This window comes from Meles meles, chromosome 10 (assembly GCF_922984935.1).
Source record: "Meles meles chromosome 10, mMelMel3.1 paternal haplotype, whole genome shotgun sequence".
Lineage (NCBI taxonomy): Eukaryota > Metazoa > Chordata > Mammalia > Carnivora > Mustelidae > Meles > Meles meles.
In genome coordinates this window covers 91527506-91542993 of record NC_060075.1, presented here as the reverse complement: position 1 = coordinate 91542993, position 15488 = coordinate 91527506, and the positions used below count along the sequence as shown (strand labels likewise).

The 15488-nt window shown below is 44.2% G+C and overlaps 1 protein-coding gene across 3 annotated transcripts in view; it reads right to left on the bottom strand.

Annotated features, from left to right (window-relative positions):
* Nucleotides 1-15488, bottom strand: part of SLC26A4 (solute carrier family 26 member 4) — a 55528-nt gene that overhangs the window by 21134 nt on the left and 18906 nt on the right. For all 3 annotated transcript variants that reach the window (XM_046019991.1, XM_046019992.1, XM_046019993.1), the window contains exons 7-11: nucleotides 9391-9543; nucleotides 8013-8095; nucleotides 4590-4737; nucleotides 3925-4038; nucleotides 62-139 (exon numbers count right to left, since the gene is read on the bottom strand). In XM_046019991.1, coding sequence (XP_045875947.1) covers nucleotides 62-139; nucleotides 3925-4038; nucleotides 4590-4737; nucleotides 8013-8095; nucleotides 9391-9543 — 576 coding nt within the window. The remainder of the gene's footprint in view (nucleotides 1-61; nucleotides 140-3924; nucleotides 4039-4589; nucleotides 4738-8012; nucleotides 8096-9390; nucleotides 9544-15488) is intronic.

The window sequence follows — 15488 nt, the reverse complement described above, 5'->3', positions numbered from 1 at the left end:
TCTGGTGGCTGGACCGGGAAGCGAGATTACGCAATCAGTGTGCCGAGAAGCAGGGCTATACCTTCTGCAAGGGCTCCAGCAGCTTCCCCAGGGCGACGATGGCAATCATGACGATCCCAGCCGAGATGATGCCGGCAATCTGAAAGACACACACCTGCCGTGAGCAGGGTTCAGCCTCCCCCCCCCCCGCGGCTAGCTGGCGGGATGCGGATGCGTGCAGGACAGCCTGTTCGCAGGCCACTGGACACTGCCCTACTCCCCCCTCCTGCTTAATACTGTTGAGAGAAATGAGAATTAGTTCCGAAAACTCTCCACAACGGAAGGGAAAAGTGGGCAACACACACAGGATGGCTATGGCAGAGGAATTAAAGGAAACGTGGAGACTGAGCCTGCGCAGGGAAAGCCAGCGCCGCCGGGACTGCTGCGCGATGTGTTACTGACCTAGAGCTGCGGTGTCCCATCGGGAGGCCAGACTTGTAACCATTTGCCAGAGCGGGGAACGGGGGCCACCCCTTCCCGCAAGAGCAATCACTGAATGTTCTTGGGAAATAAATTGGGCCAATTCACATCAGATTCTTCTGCGTCATGGAAGCCGCAGCCCTAACCGCGATTCTGATGATACCTCATACTAACGGCATATGATTCTTGACACTTCGTACTAGCGGCATATGATTCCCACAAAAGTCACAGAGGAACTAAGTGCCCCGGTCCCAGCGCAAATTCAGAACCCTACGTGAGCACCATGACACGTGGGACCGCATCCCCTCCTCCTCTGTCCCCAGACACAGGCTCAGAGTGTGGCCCCATGGACGGGGGGGCCAGCGCGCGGGACATAAAGGACCTTCAGAAACTTTACCTTCGCTGGCCAAAAAGCTCTGCTAAGATCCGTGAATAGTTAGGAGAGAGGCTGAGGGGTGGGGCTATTCTCTGGTGTGATTAGCACTGAGACGGCTGCGGCGGGGCCGAGGTGAAGACCAGAAACTCTGAAACAGAGGAGAAAAGGAGACAGAGCACCAGAAGCAAAGCAGTGGGAGAAGCAACAGGGAAGACAGGCTTGGGCACAAGTGCCGCCTGCTGCAACAGTTGCCGGTGAAGAGAGAGGTCAGGCCCGCATCAAAGGAAAATCCAGAATCATCAGGAAATTTCAAAGTCATAGTCTTCCCACCTTGAAATAGATCATTTCAACCTTCTCATTATGGTTAGATCAGCCTGAGGCAAGATTATGTATCTAATGGACTAGAAACTTCGCTTCATACTTCCAGACCTCTTTTTTAGGCTCTGTTGCCCATTAGCACACCACTAGGAGGCCTGTACCTTGGTGGCTTTCCCTTTCCTATCTGAGCAGAAAAACTAATATCCTCTCTCTGTCCATCCATCCATTCTCCCTCCCTCCCCCCCTTCCTTCCACATAGTTGCGTAACCAACACTGGTCGCCAACCACGAGCCACTTGTATCTTGCTGTGGATGCGGGGCTCTGCGAGTAGCTGAAAGAAATGGAGCTCTGGGGACAGAGACCCCAGCCAGCTGCCCAGGTCCTGCCAGAAGAATGGCCACCTACTCGCCAAGTACATGGGACAGTAAGCCGCCAATGATGGGGACCGAGATGAATTTTGGTCACTCAAAATCTGAGAGGATTCTGTTACTTGTACTTACTTTATAAGGCTGGTTTGTGGGAACTGCGGTAGATTTTATATCTATGAGCACATTCAATCACTAGATAATTAATGATTCTAAGTGAGAAGGTAATCAGATCAGAGAACAGTTTGTAATCAGAGTTTCTGATGATTCTGTAGGAGTCAGGTAAAGGTGAGAGAAAGAACGGGCTATAACGTTAAGCCCTGCTGCAGTCTGAGAACGTGCGAGTTAGCGAGCACTAACCCTCACTACTCCACTCATTCATCTGGGAGAGGACTGGTTCTTCCGTGTCAGGGACAACATATGTATCACTGGGACGACGATGCTCTCCTACCGTGAGGAGCGGCAGATGGGAACAATCAGCATTTACAAGTACGCGCCAGGACTTTCTAGACGTTTTTACCCAATCCTCACAACATCCCTTTGAGTGGAGTTAATATTCCCATTTTATAGATGCTGACACTGAGGCCCCCAACATGAGAGAAAGCCCGAGAAGCCACACAACAGGGGAAGACCGTCCAGTTTATGTGGTCATGAGTCCCTGGATTTCAGTCCAGGCACTTGGACTTTTAACCCCAGAACTCAGTATACATTTCAGTAATTAAATGTCAAGCCCCTTCTGTGCTTGCTTCATTCCTCACTACTGAAATGCTGGCATCCTTCATTCCTAAATATAATACATGCCAGTGTGTGGCAGTGGGTGTTAGCTTACCAGAACACCATTATCCCCAAGCCCTCTGCCAAGGAATCGCTTTACACGGGCATTCTTCCTGGGCCGGCTGGCCCGTGCCTCCTTTGCGCCTGCAGGCCACAGCAGGAGAGTGGACATCACCCGTGGGGGACCTGCCTGCACCTGCATAGAGCCCCGGACCCTGGAGAGTCTGTCAATGCCCCATCTCCGATGAAAGCAGAGTGCTTTCATCTCGCTTCAACTCGCGTGCTGACAGCCACCACTGGAACATGGGGGCAGCTCTGGAAATCACCTCTGACCACTTCCCTGCCGAACACAGACCCCTGGCTCGGCCTCCCGGTACGGGCTGGATTGTCTTCCCTGCTCCCACAGAGCTAGAAAGGTCTGGTCTGTCTCCCCTCCACCCCCAAAAAAGGAAGTTCAATTTTAAAAAGAAAATTTCTGAAAATTAAAATGAAATGTTGTTCAACAGGACCCAAGAAATTGGAAGAGGCCCATTCTTCCAATCCCCCTACACAGAGATCCATTATAAATAGGAAAGGAGCATCACGTGTGCCCTGGGGACAATTAAGGCTCCCCCTGGGCAGGCCACTGTAGGGAGTCACTAGTTTTGTCAATTAATCTCTTTCACACTGCTGTGTGTCCCTGCCATAACAAACCCTACCTGAAGCCCGTGTGTGTCATAGTACTTACCTTGGATTCAATGACATCCTCCTTCATAGCCTCAATGCACTTTTTACTCTGAAATAATAGCTGTGTGTGGGGAGGGGAACCACCCCCCAGGCACAACAGAAACACAATTCCTGAGCCTGTCCCTTGCCGCCATTCACCTGTTTTGGCAAATCTGACCCCACGCCCCGCTAGAAAGGATAGCCTTTGAGAATGGCTCCTTAGCTTTGTGGCCAAAGGCGGGGTTATTCAGAGTTGAACTGGGATGCCGGATTTGAGGTCCCTTTGTGAAGGTAACAACCTAAAACCGCACTGATAAGATTAAACCCACGTGTAGAACTTCAGGAACAAAAATCGTCCTGGAGAGGAAGGGCCAAAATGTTGTCACCAAAATATCCCCGGCTGGCAGACTTGTTCTGTGGGATGAAGGCTTCTAGAGGAAATTCTATCAGGAACTTCCTATCAGGAACTTTCCTGATCCTTAGAAAGGAAACGTAGTGGACACTCTGGATTCTCCCAAAAATGCCACAGCTCACTAACGCCAGAAAGTGCTCAGCTGGGCCTTCTCTATCCCCAGATAACACATTGATAAAATCAGCATTCTTCACCACTGATCTCCTTGTCAGTTCTTATTATCCCGGAAACCCAGGTTGCATACACCACCTGCAAGCTGAGCACTGACACAGAGATTCCTTTGAGAATCTCGGCATTGGGAAACCGTCAATGTCGGAGAGGTTTCTGGGGAGGAGATGGATCAAGTTGATGAGTGAGCCCCGGGTCGGACCTGCTTGGATCTGTGCCTCCCGAGGCACAAGCCTCCACGCTCCAAGGCTACTTGCCTTTCTCGGCTCTCCTAAATGCCATTCCGGCTGCTGTTCACAGGCGCATCCTTCCCAGGACCGTGACACCCCCACGGTGCTGTGCCTTACCTGGGTCTTTCCCCCGGTGCTCTCCTGGACAGCCGTGCGGGACAGGGCAGTGGTGGCCACAAAGCAAGAGAAAAATCCCGAGAAGATGTTGCTGATCCCAAAGGCAATGAATTCCTAAGGCAGAGATGGGGGGACAAGAGATGGGCAAGACCCTTGCCAAGTGTTTAAGGAAAAAGAGGAAGAAAGCAAGCTCCCAAGCCCACCCTGCCTGGTAGCCCCAGACACTGCCCACACTTGCACACATGGGAGCAATTTAAAATCAGCCCACCTGAACAAGGGCCCGTGTGTATTTACCGCAGTGAACCGCCTGAATTTAAAGTGGTCACAACCATCATCACTGGCGTTCATTGCACTGATTTGCTATATTATAGCTCCCCTTATGAAATACATCCAGAGATACTGGACTGCAGGAAGGATTCTCATGCTGACCTAATATGTGAGCGTTGAATGTTATTTAGGACCTGACTGAATTAACTCTTAGAAAGGAAAGAGACGCAGCCTGCGTATTTCAAAATAATTTCAATTAGCACGTGGAAGAGGGAAACAGCTCGACAAGGGCTGATGAAAGAAACCAATCCCTTCTCCTGCAGATAACGAAGTCTGTCCCACTTATGCCTTTCTCTTTGCCGCCCTACGAAAGCAGGTCAGCGCAAGGGTGACCGTACCTGGTTCCCATCGATGGTGTAATCGTATTTGATGGCATAAACTTTGCCCACAGACACTGCAATAGCATAAGCCACCACGGCGATGGAAAACGAGGCAGCCAGCATCTCAGAAAACAGACTCACAGGTGGAAGTATGGGAGGCAAAAACCTAGTAAGTTTTAAAAACAAACAAAAAAACCCAGTGAGGATTTGACCACAGTTCTCTGTTCCTACCTCGCCAAAGGCTATATCCACCCAGACCCAAGTCAGGCATGAAAATGCTTGATCCCGAGGGAAAAAGCAGATTGCGACAAGTAAGTGGTATCACTGCTTTTACAGTTTTTAATTAGAAGCTGGCGCGCTCTCGTGGGCTGACTTCTTCATCCCCTCTTCCAACGCTGCCTTATCTATACCCCTGACACGAATAAATGTGTCATTATGGATTCTGTAGTATACAGCCTGATGCCACGCCATTTCATACATTAGTGTTTCTCCTCACACAATTTTATCTTAAAGGTCTTTGAATTTAAAAGATAGTCTGGCCATAAAATGAGATTTGCCTTCTGCGAAGATGTCAGGTCTATGAAAGAGACAAAAGATATTGGATGCTAAAAGAGCTGAGTAGAAAATCTGCATCTTAAGAGCCACGATATTTAAAATCTTGAGTCCAGAAAAGATTACATTTATGTAATTATCAGAATGTTCCAGAATCACAATGACTAAGACTTCCCAGTGACTGTGGGGTCGAACGGCTACTGCTGGACATACCAATGCTGTTCTACAAACCATGTAAAGAAATAAACCTAGGGGCACCTGGCTGGCTCAGTCAGTAGAACATGTGATGTTTGATCTCAGGGTTGTGAGCTTAAGCCCCATTTTGGGCACAAAAGCCCACTTAAAAAGGAAAAAAAGGAAGAAGGGAGGGAATGAAGGAAAGAAGGAAGGAAACCTGTATGTTTATAATTATTCAGCTGTCTGCAAATATGAAAACTGGGGGAATGACTTTCATGTACCTATATCTTGATGACTTATCCATAGAGCGTACAGCCAGAGGTCCCTAGCCAAGAAACCTCCAAAACAAGCAAACAGAAAAACCCCACCAAAACAATATCCTTCACCTACCTCACTTATGTCTAAGTTTCCTTTAATAGGAAACTACATTCCCCTCCTCTAATCAGAGGGAAGTGCAACAGCAGAAATAAGACTGTTACCAAAAATCACAGAAATTTAGAGCTAGCTAATATCCTGATATCATCCAAATTAATATGCTCATCTAATATCCTAGAAATGGTTGAATCTCCATCTCTCCTTTTGTTAATAAGGGAACTGAGGTCCAGAGACGTGAAGTAACTTGCTCAAGGTCATTTAGTAGGGTCTAGTATGAATGTTGATTTCGTGCATAACAGGATCTGTCTGATTCTCTGCCCCAGTAGCATTTTTCTCCCCACAGGTGAGGTTACTTTCCAGACTCCTTTTCTCCCACATCCCCTCCTGACTCACAAGATTTGTATCACACTTTTGCTCATCTGGACGTGCGCTTGGACCTCACTTCTTAAAACCAGGCTTGTGGGGGCACCTGGGTGGCTCAGTGGGTTAAGTGTCTGCTTTCAGCTCAGGTCATGATCCCAGTGTCCTGGGATCGAGCCCCACATCGGACTCCCTGCTCAGTGGAGAGCCTCCTTCTCAGCTCTGCCTGCCACTCCCCCTGCTTGTGTGAGCTCTCTCTGACAAATAAAATCTTTATATACTATCAGGCTTGTGACTCATTCCCAAGACCCAATCAGCCCTACTTGAGGTAATTCAGTCTGTCCAGATACCTTTCCATTCCTGCAGTGTTCAACTTTGATTGTGACCTAATGCCCAGTGCCTGCCTGCCAACTTCTCTAACGCCTAGGCCTTGATTCTCCAGGGTCACAAAGTGTAAAGCACAGAGACTTAAAGTCAAAGGATGTGAATGCTGGCTCCATGGCTCTGTATGAAACTGACTGACTGACTTGGGGCATATTATTTAAGATTCCCAAGTCCCAGTTTCTTCAGCTGTCAAATGGGGGCTACATACTCTTCTCATAGGGTTATTGGAAGGAGTCAAGGAGGGATGATGTAAGTAATCAGTACCCATGCACATAGGAGGTGCTCAGTAAGTGTAGGGAGACCCTGAATGTACCACACAGCTGCCATCCATTTATATTACCTTGCTGGATCTTAGCAGGGCTGATTTTTTGCCCCACGTCACTTGGGGCCCAGGCTGGACCCCTTCCAATGACCTCTGAGTTGTCTTTCCCTTACCTCCTGCCCTTCTTCAGAGGTCCTGTTTGGCCACAGCCAACCCTCCCATGTCTGGCCTGATCATGAGCTAATGCTATGAAGGGGAGTGAGGGTTCAGGAGGCTTTTCTGAAAAGATAAGGGCGGGGAGTGGTGGGACCCCGAAAGGCCGGGGGACCTATAACGGAGAGTTAGGTGTGATAAACATGATTCCATTTACTTGAGGTTGGCCCTGAACATTTGGCAAATGCACCACCGCTCCGACGAGAATGGAAAAGTGGCCTTCCGAAGGCGGCCAGGAGAAAACCCTGATGATTCTGCTGACCTCGCCTGCCCCGTCCCCCCCGCACCACACTCTCAAACACAAGTGCAAAGCACGGCACTTGGAAAGCAGTGGAAACAAGCGCGACGGTGACATCCTCTGGCACCAGCACCTGCCGGCTATCTAACGGTGAGTCTGGTCATAATTGTGGGAAGTTAATGTTACCGATCTAGCAAACATCTGGGTTTCTTTTTTAATGCCGTATGTTGAAATTACAGTGTACTGCACTTGGTCCATTCAGTGCATTTTATGAGAGATCTCACCGGCATTTCAGAACAAGCCCGAATGAAGAATTTACTTTGTTCTCCACCGTGTCACCCATCTAGGTGGAGACAGAAGTGCACGAAGATACTCAACTCTACTTTCCTAACTCACCGAACTACCAAATATGTAGGAAACCTCCCTTAAGATGATGCATTTTATTCGTGAGAGCTAATGACATAATTATGACCTAAGATTGATTAAACTAATTGGTGGAGAATTCAGGCCAGCTGTCCCTTATTTCTCAAGCAGATTGCTCTCAGTGTGATAAATGTTACTAACCCTGATTCTATTTGTATTATATTGTAATGATACACAGGAGTTTAAGTCAGGAGTCTGGTGGTGACTGTGTAAGTCCTGCCACATTTTAAGAAAATGAAGAAAAAAACCTCAGAGCATATGGGAGCTGCTTTTCAACAAATGGCTCGAGCTTTCTCTACACACACAGTTTATCTGATCGTTTGTACCCGTGGGTGCCTCTTTAAGATCACACACGGGGAAGACTATGGAAGGAGCATCAATGAAATGAAGCTTGTAATAAAAGGTTTCTTTTAAATAGAAAGTACTTAGTATAGCCTAAGAGGAGCTCCACACTCACCCCCTTGGGATGGATTTAACAATACCAGCATTGTAATTTTTTTCCAGGTCGGCTCCATATGAAATGGCAGTAGCAATTATTGTCTGAAATAAAACAAGAGGTTAAAAAATTTAAAACTACATGTTTTAACAACTCCTCGCCCCCTTTCTTTGGTCTCCTCCTTAGGAAGCCTGCCCTGTTGGTTTCTTTTTTTTTTTTATCCAAGTACAATTAACATACATTATATTAACATACATTATATTAGTCTCAGGTGTGCGGTAAAATGATACAACTTTTCTCTGCATTACTCAGTGTTCATCAAGATAAGACAGTGCTCTTATTCCCCTTTATCTGTTTCCCCTATCCCCCCACCTACCTCCCCTCTGGCAATCACCAGTTCTCTGTATTTAAGAATCTGGGGGTTTTGGGGCACCAGGGTAGCTCAGTGGGTTAAAGCCTTTGCCTTCGGCTCAGGTCATGATCCCGGGGTCCTGGGATAGAGCCCCACATCGGGATCTCTGCTCAGCAGGGAGCCTGCTTCTCTCTTCCTCTCTCTGCCTGCCTCTCTGCCTACTTGTGATCTCTGTCAAATAAATAAATAAAATCTTTAAAAGAAAAAAGAATCTGGGGGTTTTTAATTTGTGGAACATAAGGAATAGCATGGAGGGCATTAGGAGAAGGAAGGGAAAAATGGAAGGGGGGGGGAATCAGAGGGGGCAATGAACCATGAGAGACTATGGACTCCAGGAAACAAACTGAGGGTTTTAGAGGGGAGGAGTGTGGAGAGATGGGGGAGCCTGGTGATGGGTATTAAGGAGGACACAGATTGCATGGAGTACTGGGTGTTATACATAAACAACAAATCATGGAACACTACATCAAAAGCTAATGATGTACTTGTATGGTGACTAACATAATTCAATAAAAAATAAAATTAAATTAAAAAAAGAATATGGGGGCGCCTGGGTGGCTCAGTGGGTTAAGCCGCTGCCTTCGGCTCAGGTCATGATCTCAGGGTCCTGGGATCGAGCCCTGCATCAGGCTCTCTGCTCCGCAGGGAGCCTGCTTCCTCCTCTCTCTCTGCCTCTCTCTCTGCCTGCCTCTCTGCCTACTTGTGATCTCTGTCAAATAAATAAATAAAATCTTAAAAAAAAAAAAAAAGAATATGGGGGAGTTTTTGTTTGTTTGTTTCTTAAATTCCATATATGAGTAAAATCATTTAGTATCTCTCTTTCTCTGACTTATTTCACCAAGCATGATACTCTCTAGCTCCAACAATGTTGTTGTCAATGGCAAGATTTCATTATTTTTTATGGCTGAGTACTATTCCATATGTATTACAACTTCTTTCTTGTTAAATTCATTAATGCTGAACTTTCTAATTACATGTTTTACTTACCACAATTACTTCTATAGGAATAGGGACTGGAATTTTGTGCTTAAATCGGTCATTCACTTCCTTAACCGCCATACAGATGATAATGGTGAGTAATCCAGCAATGAAATCAGCAAGATTGGTGTTGCCAACATTTTGAAAAATCTCAATCAAAGTCTGTATAAAGAGAACAATTGTATATTCTTCCCATGTGAAAAATCATGATAACATCATCAAACAGCACTTAAAAATTTCATGTAAAATCATAAAAATGTGTTGGCTAATACAGAGACCATTAAAAACATCCAGTCTTAGCAATACATATACCAAGTTAATGATGCTTAATTGGAGTGGTAAAACCATGGGTGATTTCTACTTTTTTTGTTTATCTGCACTTTTTTACAATAAAAATGAGATGTTTTAAAAGAAAAAATTTCATTACATACTGAATTTTACTTGCAGAAAAGCTTTAAAAATTTATATCTTAAAGCGGTTTTATAGGGACTATTAAGTGACCTAATTTCACAATGTTGATGTGCTATTACTGAGACTAAAAACGGACAAACCCAAAAGTCCCAATTAGCCCGTATTTTAGGTAAAACTCTTCCCCAACCCGAATGAGATGGCTGGAAATAAAAATACCTAAATACTTCATATGTAGCTACATAGAGACTGATCCACTCTTCATGCTGAAGAAAAACTACTGAATTGATACATAGTTCAAATATAAATTTTTAGGGGCATCTGGGTGGCTCAGTGGGTTAAGCCTCTGCATTTGGCTCAGGTCATGATCTCAGAGTCCTGGGATCGAGACCCGCATCAGGCTCTCTGCTCAGCAGGGAGCCTGCTTCCCTTTCTCTCTCTCCACCTGCCTCTCTGCCTAATTGTGATCTCTGTCAAATAAATAAAATCTTAAAAATATATATATATAAATTTTTAGAAATTAATTTGGTACTTAGTTCAAACTGAGATTGAACTGAGATGACTTAAATAAAACCAGCTCTTTCCAAGTGGGCAGACAAGCCAACTCAAGAATAAACTCATCTTGTTTTGTAAATAGGAGGTTTCTGGGAATCAAGGGAGATTAGCAAGGGAGACTCCCAGGGAAGAACACTAATACCTTTGTTCCCGCAGCTTGGGTCCTGTAGAAGGCATGATTTCAGAAGTATTCTTTCATTCTTTGAAACAAATAATCTCTCAGTGAAGGTTACTATTTTTTTAATGAGTCCTTTTATAGATATATTTTTATATGAAAACAAAGGAATGTAGTACCTTATCATTTATAACATGTATCTTACTTAATTTTATAGACAAGCTGTATTTTAAATAATCACAATGGCAGTCAATAACAGTTATGTATAAAGAGCCTTAAATGATCCAGCAGTCATTTGGCCAGCAGCTCCAAGAGTAAGGGAATGAGGGGAGAAGTTGTTATGCTAGCAAAAGACGTCCACCGAGTGCCTGAACTAGAGTTCAAGCATTTGACTTACAGGAAGCGTCTTGGACTTTCACTCAGAGAGTATTTTTGCTCTTGCTTGAAACCCAATACCAACAAATTTACTTTGCCTTCCTGAGGCAGTCAAAATTGAGAGAGGCAGTTACATGGACAGCAAAAGAGGAAGCCAACGATAGCAGGGTGAAAAGGAGAAAATGGCGGCACCTGGGTGGTTCAGTTGGTTATGCCTCTGACTCTCAATTTCGGCTCAGGTCATGATCTCAGAGTCGTGGGATGAAGCCCTGTATGTGACTCCCTGTTCAGTGGGGAGTCTGCTTAGGATTCTCTCTCTGCCTCTGCCCCTCCCCTGCTCATCCACACACACTCACACTCTCTCCCTTTCTCTCTCTCTCTCAAATAAATAAATCTTTTTTAAAAAGAGAGAGAGAAAATGGAGGAGTACCACAAGTGGGCACAGTAACAAGAATTTAGGGCATCTGCCTTAGAAGCCAACAGGCCCACATGTCTCAGTCTTATGGCTTTGCTGTCTGGCCCTTCCCATCATTGGTTTTCTGATGGCGAGCCTCATTAATTCATAAGCTGGATATAATATTTCACTTAATTATGTAGTATAAGTTTACTTTCAACTCAAAAGGGAAAAATCCAAACTTGAAAACAAACAGTCAGATAATGATCCCAATCATAAAAACATTTTCACCTTACAAAAATGATCACTCCAGGATTCCCATTTAATCTACGAGAGTCACTGAGATCTTTGAATAAAATGCACCTCTGGTTTATTAAAAATGTAATAAGGAGGGGATGCCTGGGTGGCTCAGTGGGTTAAAGCCTCTGCCTTCAGCTCAGGTCATGATCCCAGAGTCCTGGGATCGAGCCCCACATCGGGCTCTCTGCGCCGCAGGGAGCCTGCCTCCCCCTCTCTCTGTGCCTGCCTCTCTGCCTACTTGTGATTTCTGTCCATCAAATGAATGGGGTCTTTGAAAAAAAAAATGTAATATAGGTTGCAAAAAACAAAATCAGTTTATATTACACAATTGCACTAAGCAAGCTTATATTAGTTGTTTATATACTGAGATATCTCCTATGAAAAGTTCCACAATAAAAAGTTGAGTCTGTGTAGAAATAAAACTGAAGTAGTCAGATTGTACTCAAAGATAACAGAAATGAGACTCTAAGGAAGCACTGAAAACTAATTCCAATTTCGTTTACTATTAAAATATTTCCTAAAATATGTTTAAAATGTGGATACACGTATGAATCTGTATTTCAACCTACTCTTCTGAACAGGTCAAATCATAATAATGACCATTTCAGTGAAGGGAAATATTTTACTCTATTTCCTACCATGCTTGGAGAATTTTAGGACCATTTCATTCAGATCATTTCTTCCTTTTTTGCCTAGCATTGCCTGGGGGTACAAAGCCATAAGAAACAGATATATACCTGCTGTTATATATGAGGAAATTTATCAGTTAACTTCTAGTGCCAAATTTATTTTAATTCATCTCTATAAATAGAGCCATCCCTTCATAATCACCCGTTGCAGTCGGGCATTTCCTCCTACCAGAAACAATTTTTGCCCATATGTAGATCACCCCTTAAAGCGTTACTTTCCTCATTGGAATGGTTTAATTTGTACACACTGAAACAGATTCAAAAGAGTGGTGCCTGGGTGGCTCAGTGGGTTAAAGCCTCTGCTTTCGGCACAGGTCATGATCCCGGAGTCTAGGGATCGAGTCCCACATCGGGCTCTCTGATTCAGCAGGGAGCCTGCTTCCTCCTCTCTCTCTCTGCCTGCCTCTCTGCCTACTTCTGATCTCTGTCTGTCAAATAAATAAATAAAATCTTTTTTTTTTTTAAAAAAAGAGTGTCTCATCGAGCTTAATGGTGGCTTTCAAAACTCCCATCATCTGGGCAGAACTTTTCAGTGTGGTCTTCGGCCTCTTTAGAGGAAGAAATGAAGAGGTGGCCATCAGGTCGGTAAGCAAGCAGAAAGTCTCGCTTTGTCTATTCAGGCAAGCCACTTAAAGTGAATGATAGGACGACAATCACCCTTAAATGTGCTCTGTGATTTACTTACGTAATTGAGAAGCTACATGGTGGCATGGGGGGGAGTATTACTAACTGTGAATTCTGCCAATACCCTGTCATTCCCCCTTCTGCATCCTCTATTCTCAGTGCCTCTGGCATCTGTGAGTTCAAGTTTTAGCTTTTCTTACTGTCCCAGTATTTCCTCCTCCAATTCTTTGTATTGTTTTCCTTTTGGGGAGGAGTTGGGGGGAGGGAAACAATCCAAAGTATGGCCTCATAACAAAAGAGATGTTAAAGGGACGCCTGGGTGGCTCAGTCAGTTAAGCGGCTGCCTTTGGCTCAGGTCAAGATCCCAAGGTTCTGGGATTGAGTCCCATATTGGGCTCCCTGCTTAGTGGGGACCCTGCTTCTCTCTCTCTGCCTCTGCCTGCCACTCTGCCTGTTTGTGCTCTCTCTCTCTGACAAATAAATAAATAAAATCTTAAAAAAAAAAAAAAAAAGAAACAGAGAGATGTTAAGTTGCTACATGCCAGAGAAAGTATCTTACAACAATCTTCCAATTTTTCCTGGAGGAATCCTGACTACTCTGCATTTGTTGAAGGATTCTTTCATGAATGATTGTATCTGGTTATGTCACAAGCAAAATTCTCTGTTCAAGTACTGAGTGGTTCATTCAACCCTTATGCAATCCTTTCCAAATCTGCTGACCCTTCCTTTTCTGAAGAGCAAACTTAGAGTCATGATGACACGGGGAAGATTGAAATATCTTCGTCCAACCTGACTGCTCTGGAGGAATTTCTCACAGAATTCTATGACACATTCTAACCTAATATTTCAAGAGTAATGTTCAACAGTCACCTAATAATTGTGTTTGGTTTCAAACTATTTTTGACCTTGTTCTAGTGTTTCTTGGTTCTTTTTGTCCCTGTTTGAAAGTGGGATCATTTGCAGCAAGCTTTGTCTTAAACATAGTCCTAGAAAAGACACAAAGAAATTGAAAAACATTCCATGCTCATGGATTAGAAGAACAAATATTGTTAAAACGTCTGTGCAAAAAGAATGAATACTGTTACGCTGAAAAAATAAATAAAATGGGAAAAAAAAAAGAAAAAAACTTGAAAAAAAAAAAAAGTCTGTACTACCCAAAGCAACCCACGCCTTTAATGCAATCCCTATCAAAATATCAATAATATTTTTCACAGAACAGAACTGGAACAGTCCTAAAATTTGTATGGTACCACAAAAGACCCTGAATAGCCAAAGCAATCGTGAAAAAGGAAAACAAAAGTGGAGGTACCACAGTTCCAGATTTCAACCTGTGCAGCCTCTCTGGAAAACAGTGTGGAGTTTCCTCAAAAATTTATACATAGAGCCACCCTACAACCCAGCAATTGCATGGTTGTAAATACTACGTATTTATCCAAAGGATACAAGCATAGTGATTTGAAGGGGCACCCCAATGTTCATTACAGCAATGTCTACAATAGCCAAAATATGGAAAGAGCTCAAATGTCTACTGACAGATGAGAGGATAAAGAAGATGTGGTGTGTGTATACACACACACACACACACACACACATGAATATTACACAGCCATCAAAAGGAATGAAACCTTGCCATGGGCAACAACATGGATGGAGCTACAGGGTATTATGCCAAGTGAAACAAGTCAGTCAAAAAAAGACAAAAACCATATGATGCCACTCATATGTGGAATTGAAGAAACAAATCAAAAGAGCAAAAGGAAAAAGAGAGAGGCAAACCAAGAAAGAGATTCTTAACTATAGAGAACAAACTGATGGTTACTGGAGGGGAGGGGAGTGGAGAGGATGGGGGAAACAGGTGAAGACACTAAGGACTCACTTTTGATGAGCCCCAGGTGGTATACGTCAGTAGTGAATCACGATACTGAAACTAATATAGTACTGTATGTTGAGTATACTAGAATTAAAATAAAAGCTTGAAAAAAAAACCATAGTCCTAGGAGACCAGAAGGACTCTTAGTATCTGCAGAGTTTCCCTCAATGGCCAGGGAACCAGGTTAACCACTCACCTCAGGCTCCTGGGGTCTGTGTGGATGCGAGCCAAGCAATGCTCATGAAGAGGTATGTACACTCAGTAAGGGGTATCTTGCTGGAATCAGGGCATAGTGGATTTGTCTGGGGGAGTAAATAGTTCCTAGCACATTGGAGGTAGTCAGTAAATACCTACTGAACAGACGAACTGTATGAATGACAATGAAGGAATAAATGAATGAACGGTTGACAAGAAGAGTATGAATGCCAGAAAAAGCAAGACACGCCAAGGACTGCAAAGATGAGAGGGCCTGTCTGAGAAACGCAGTCAGAAGGTTCCGAAATGAATCAAGCACTCCGTAGGAAAAAAAGCAACAATGACAAAAATAATTCTAAATCAAAAAACAGCCTGCATTCTTTTGAGAGATGGGTTTGACATAATGGAATCCCATGCCACTGCGTTACCGTGTGGGTAACAGATCTATAGGCCTTATAAGATGTGGAGATTTGAATCCTTTAAACCAATCTTCACTTCAACTTTTCCAGATATGAGGAAACTCTCCAGGCTGCTTAAAGATTACTGAAGAAAGACCACAAAACTTGCTACATGCGGCGAACC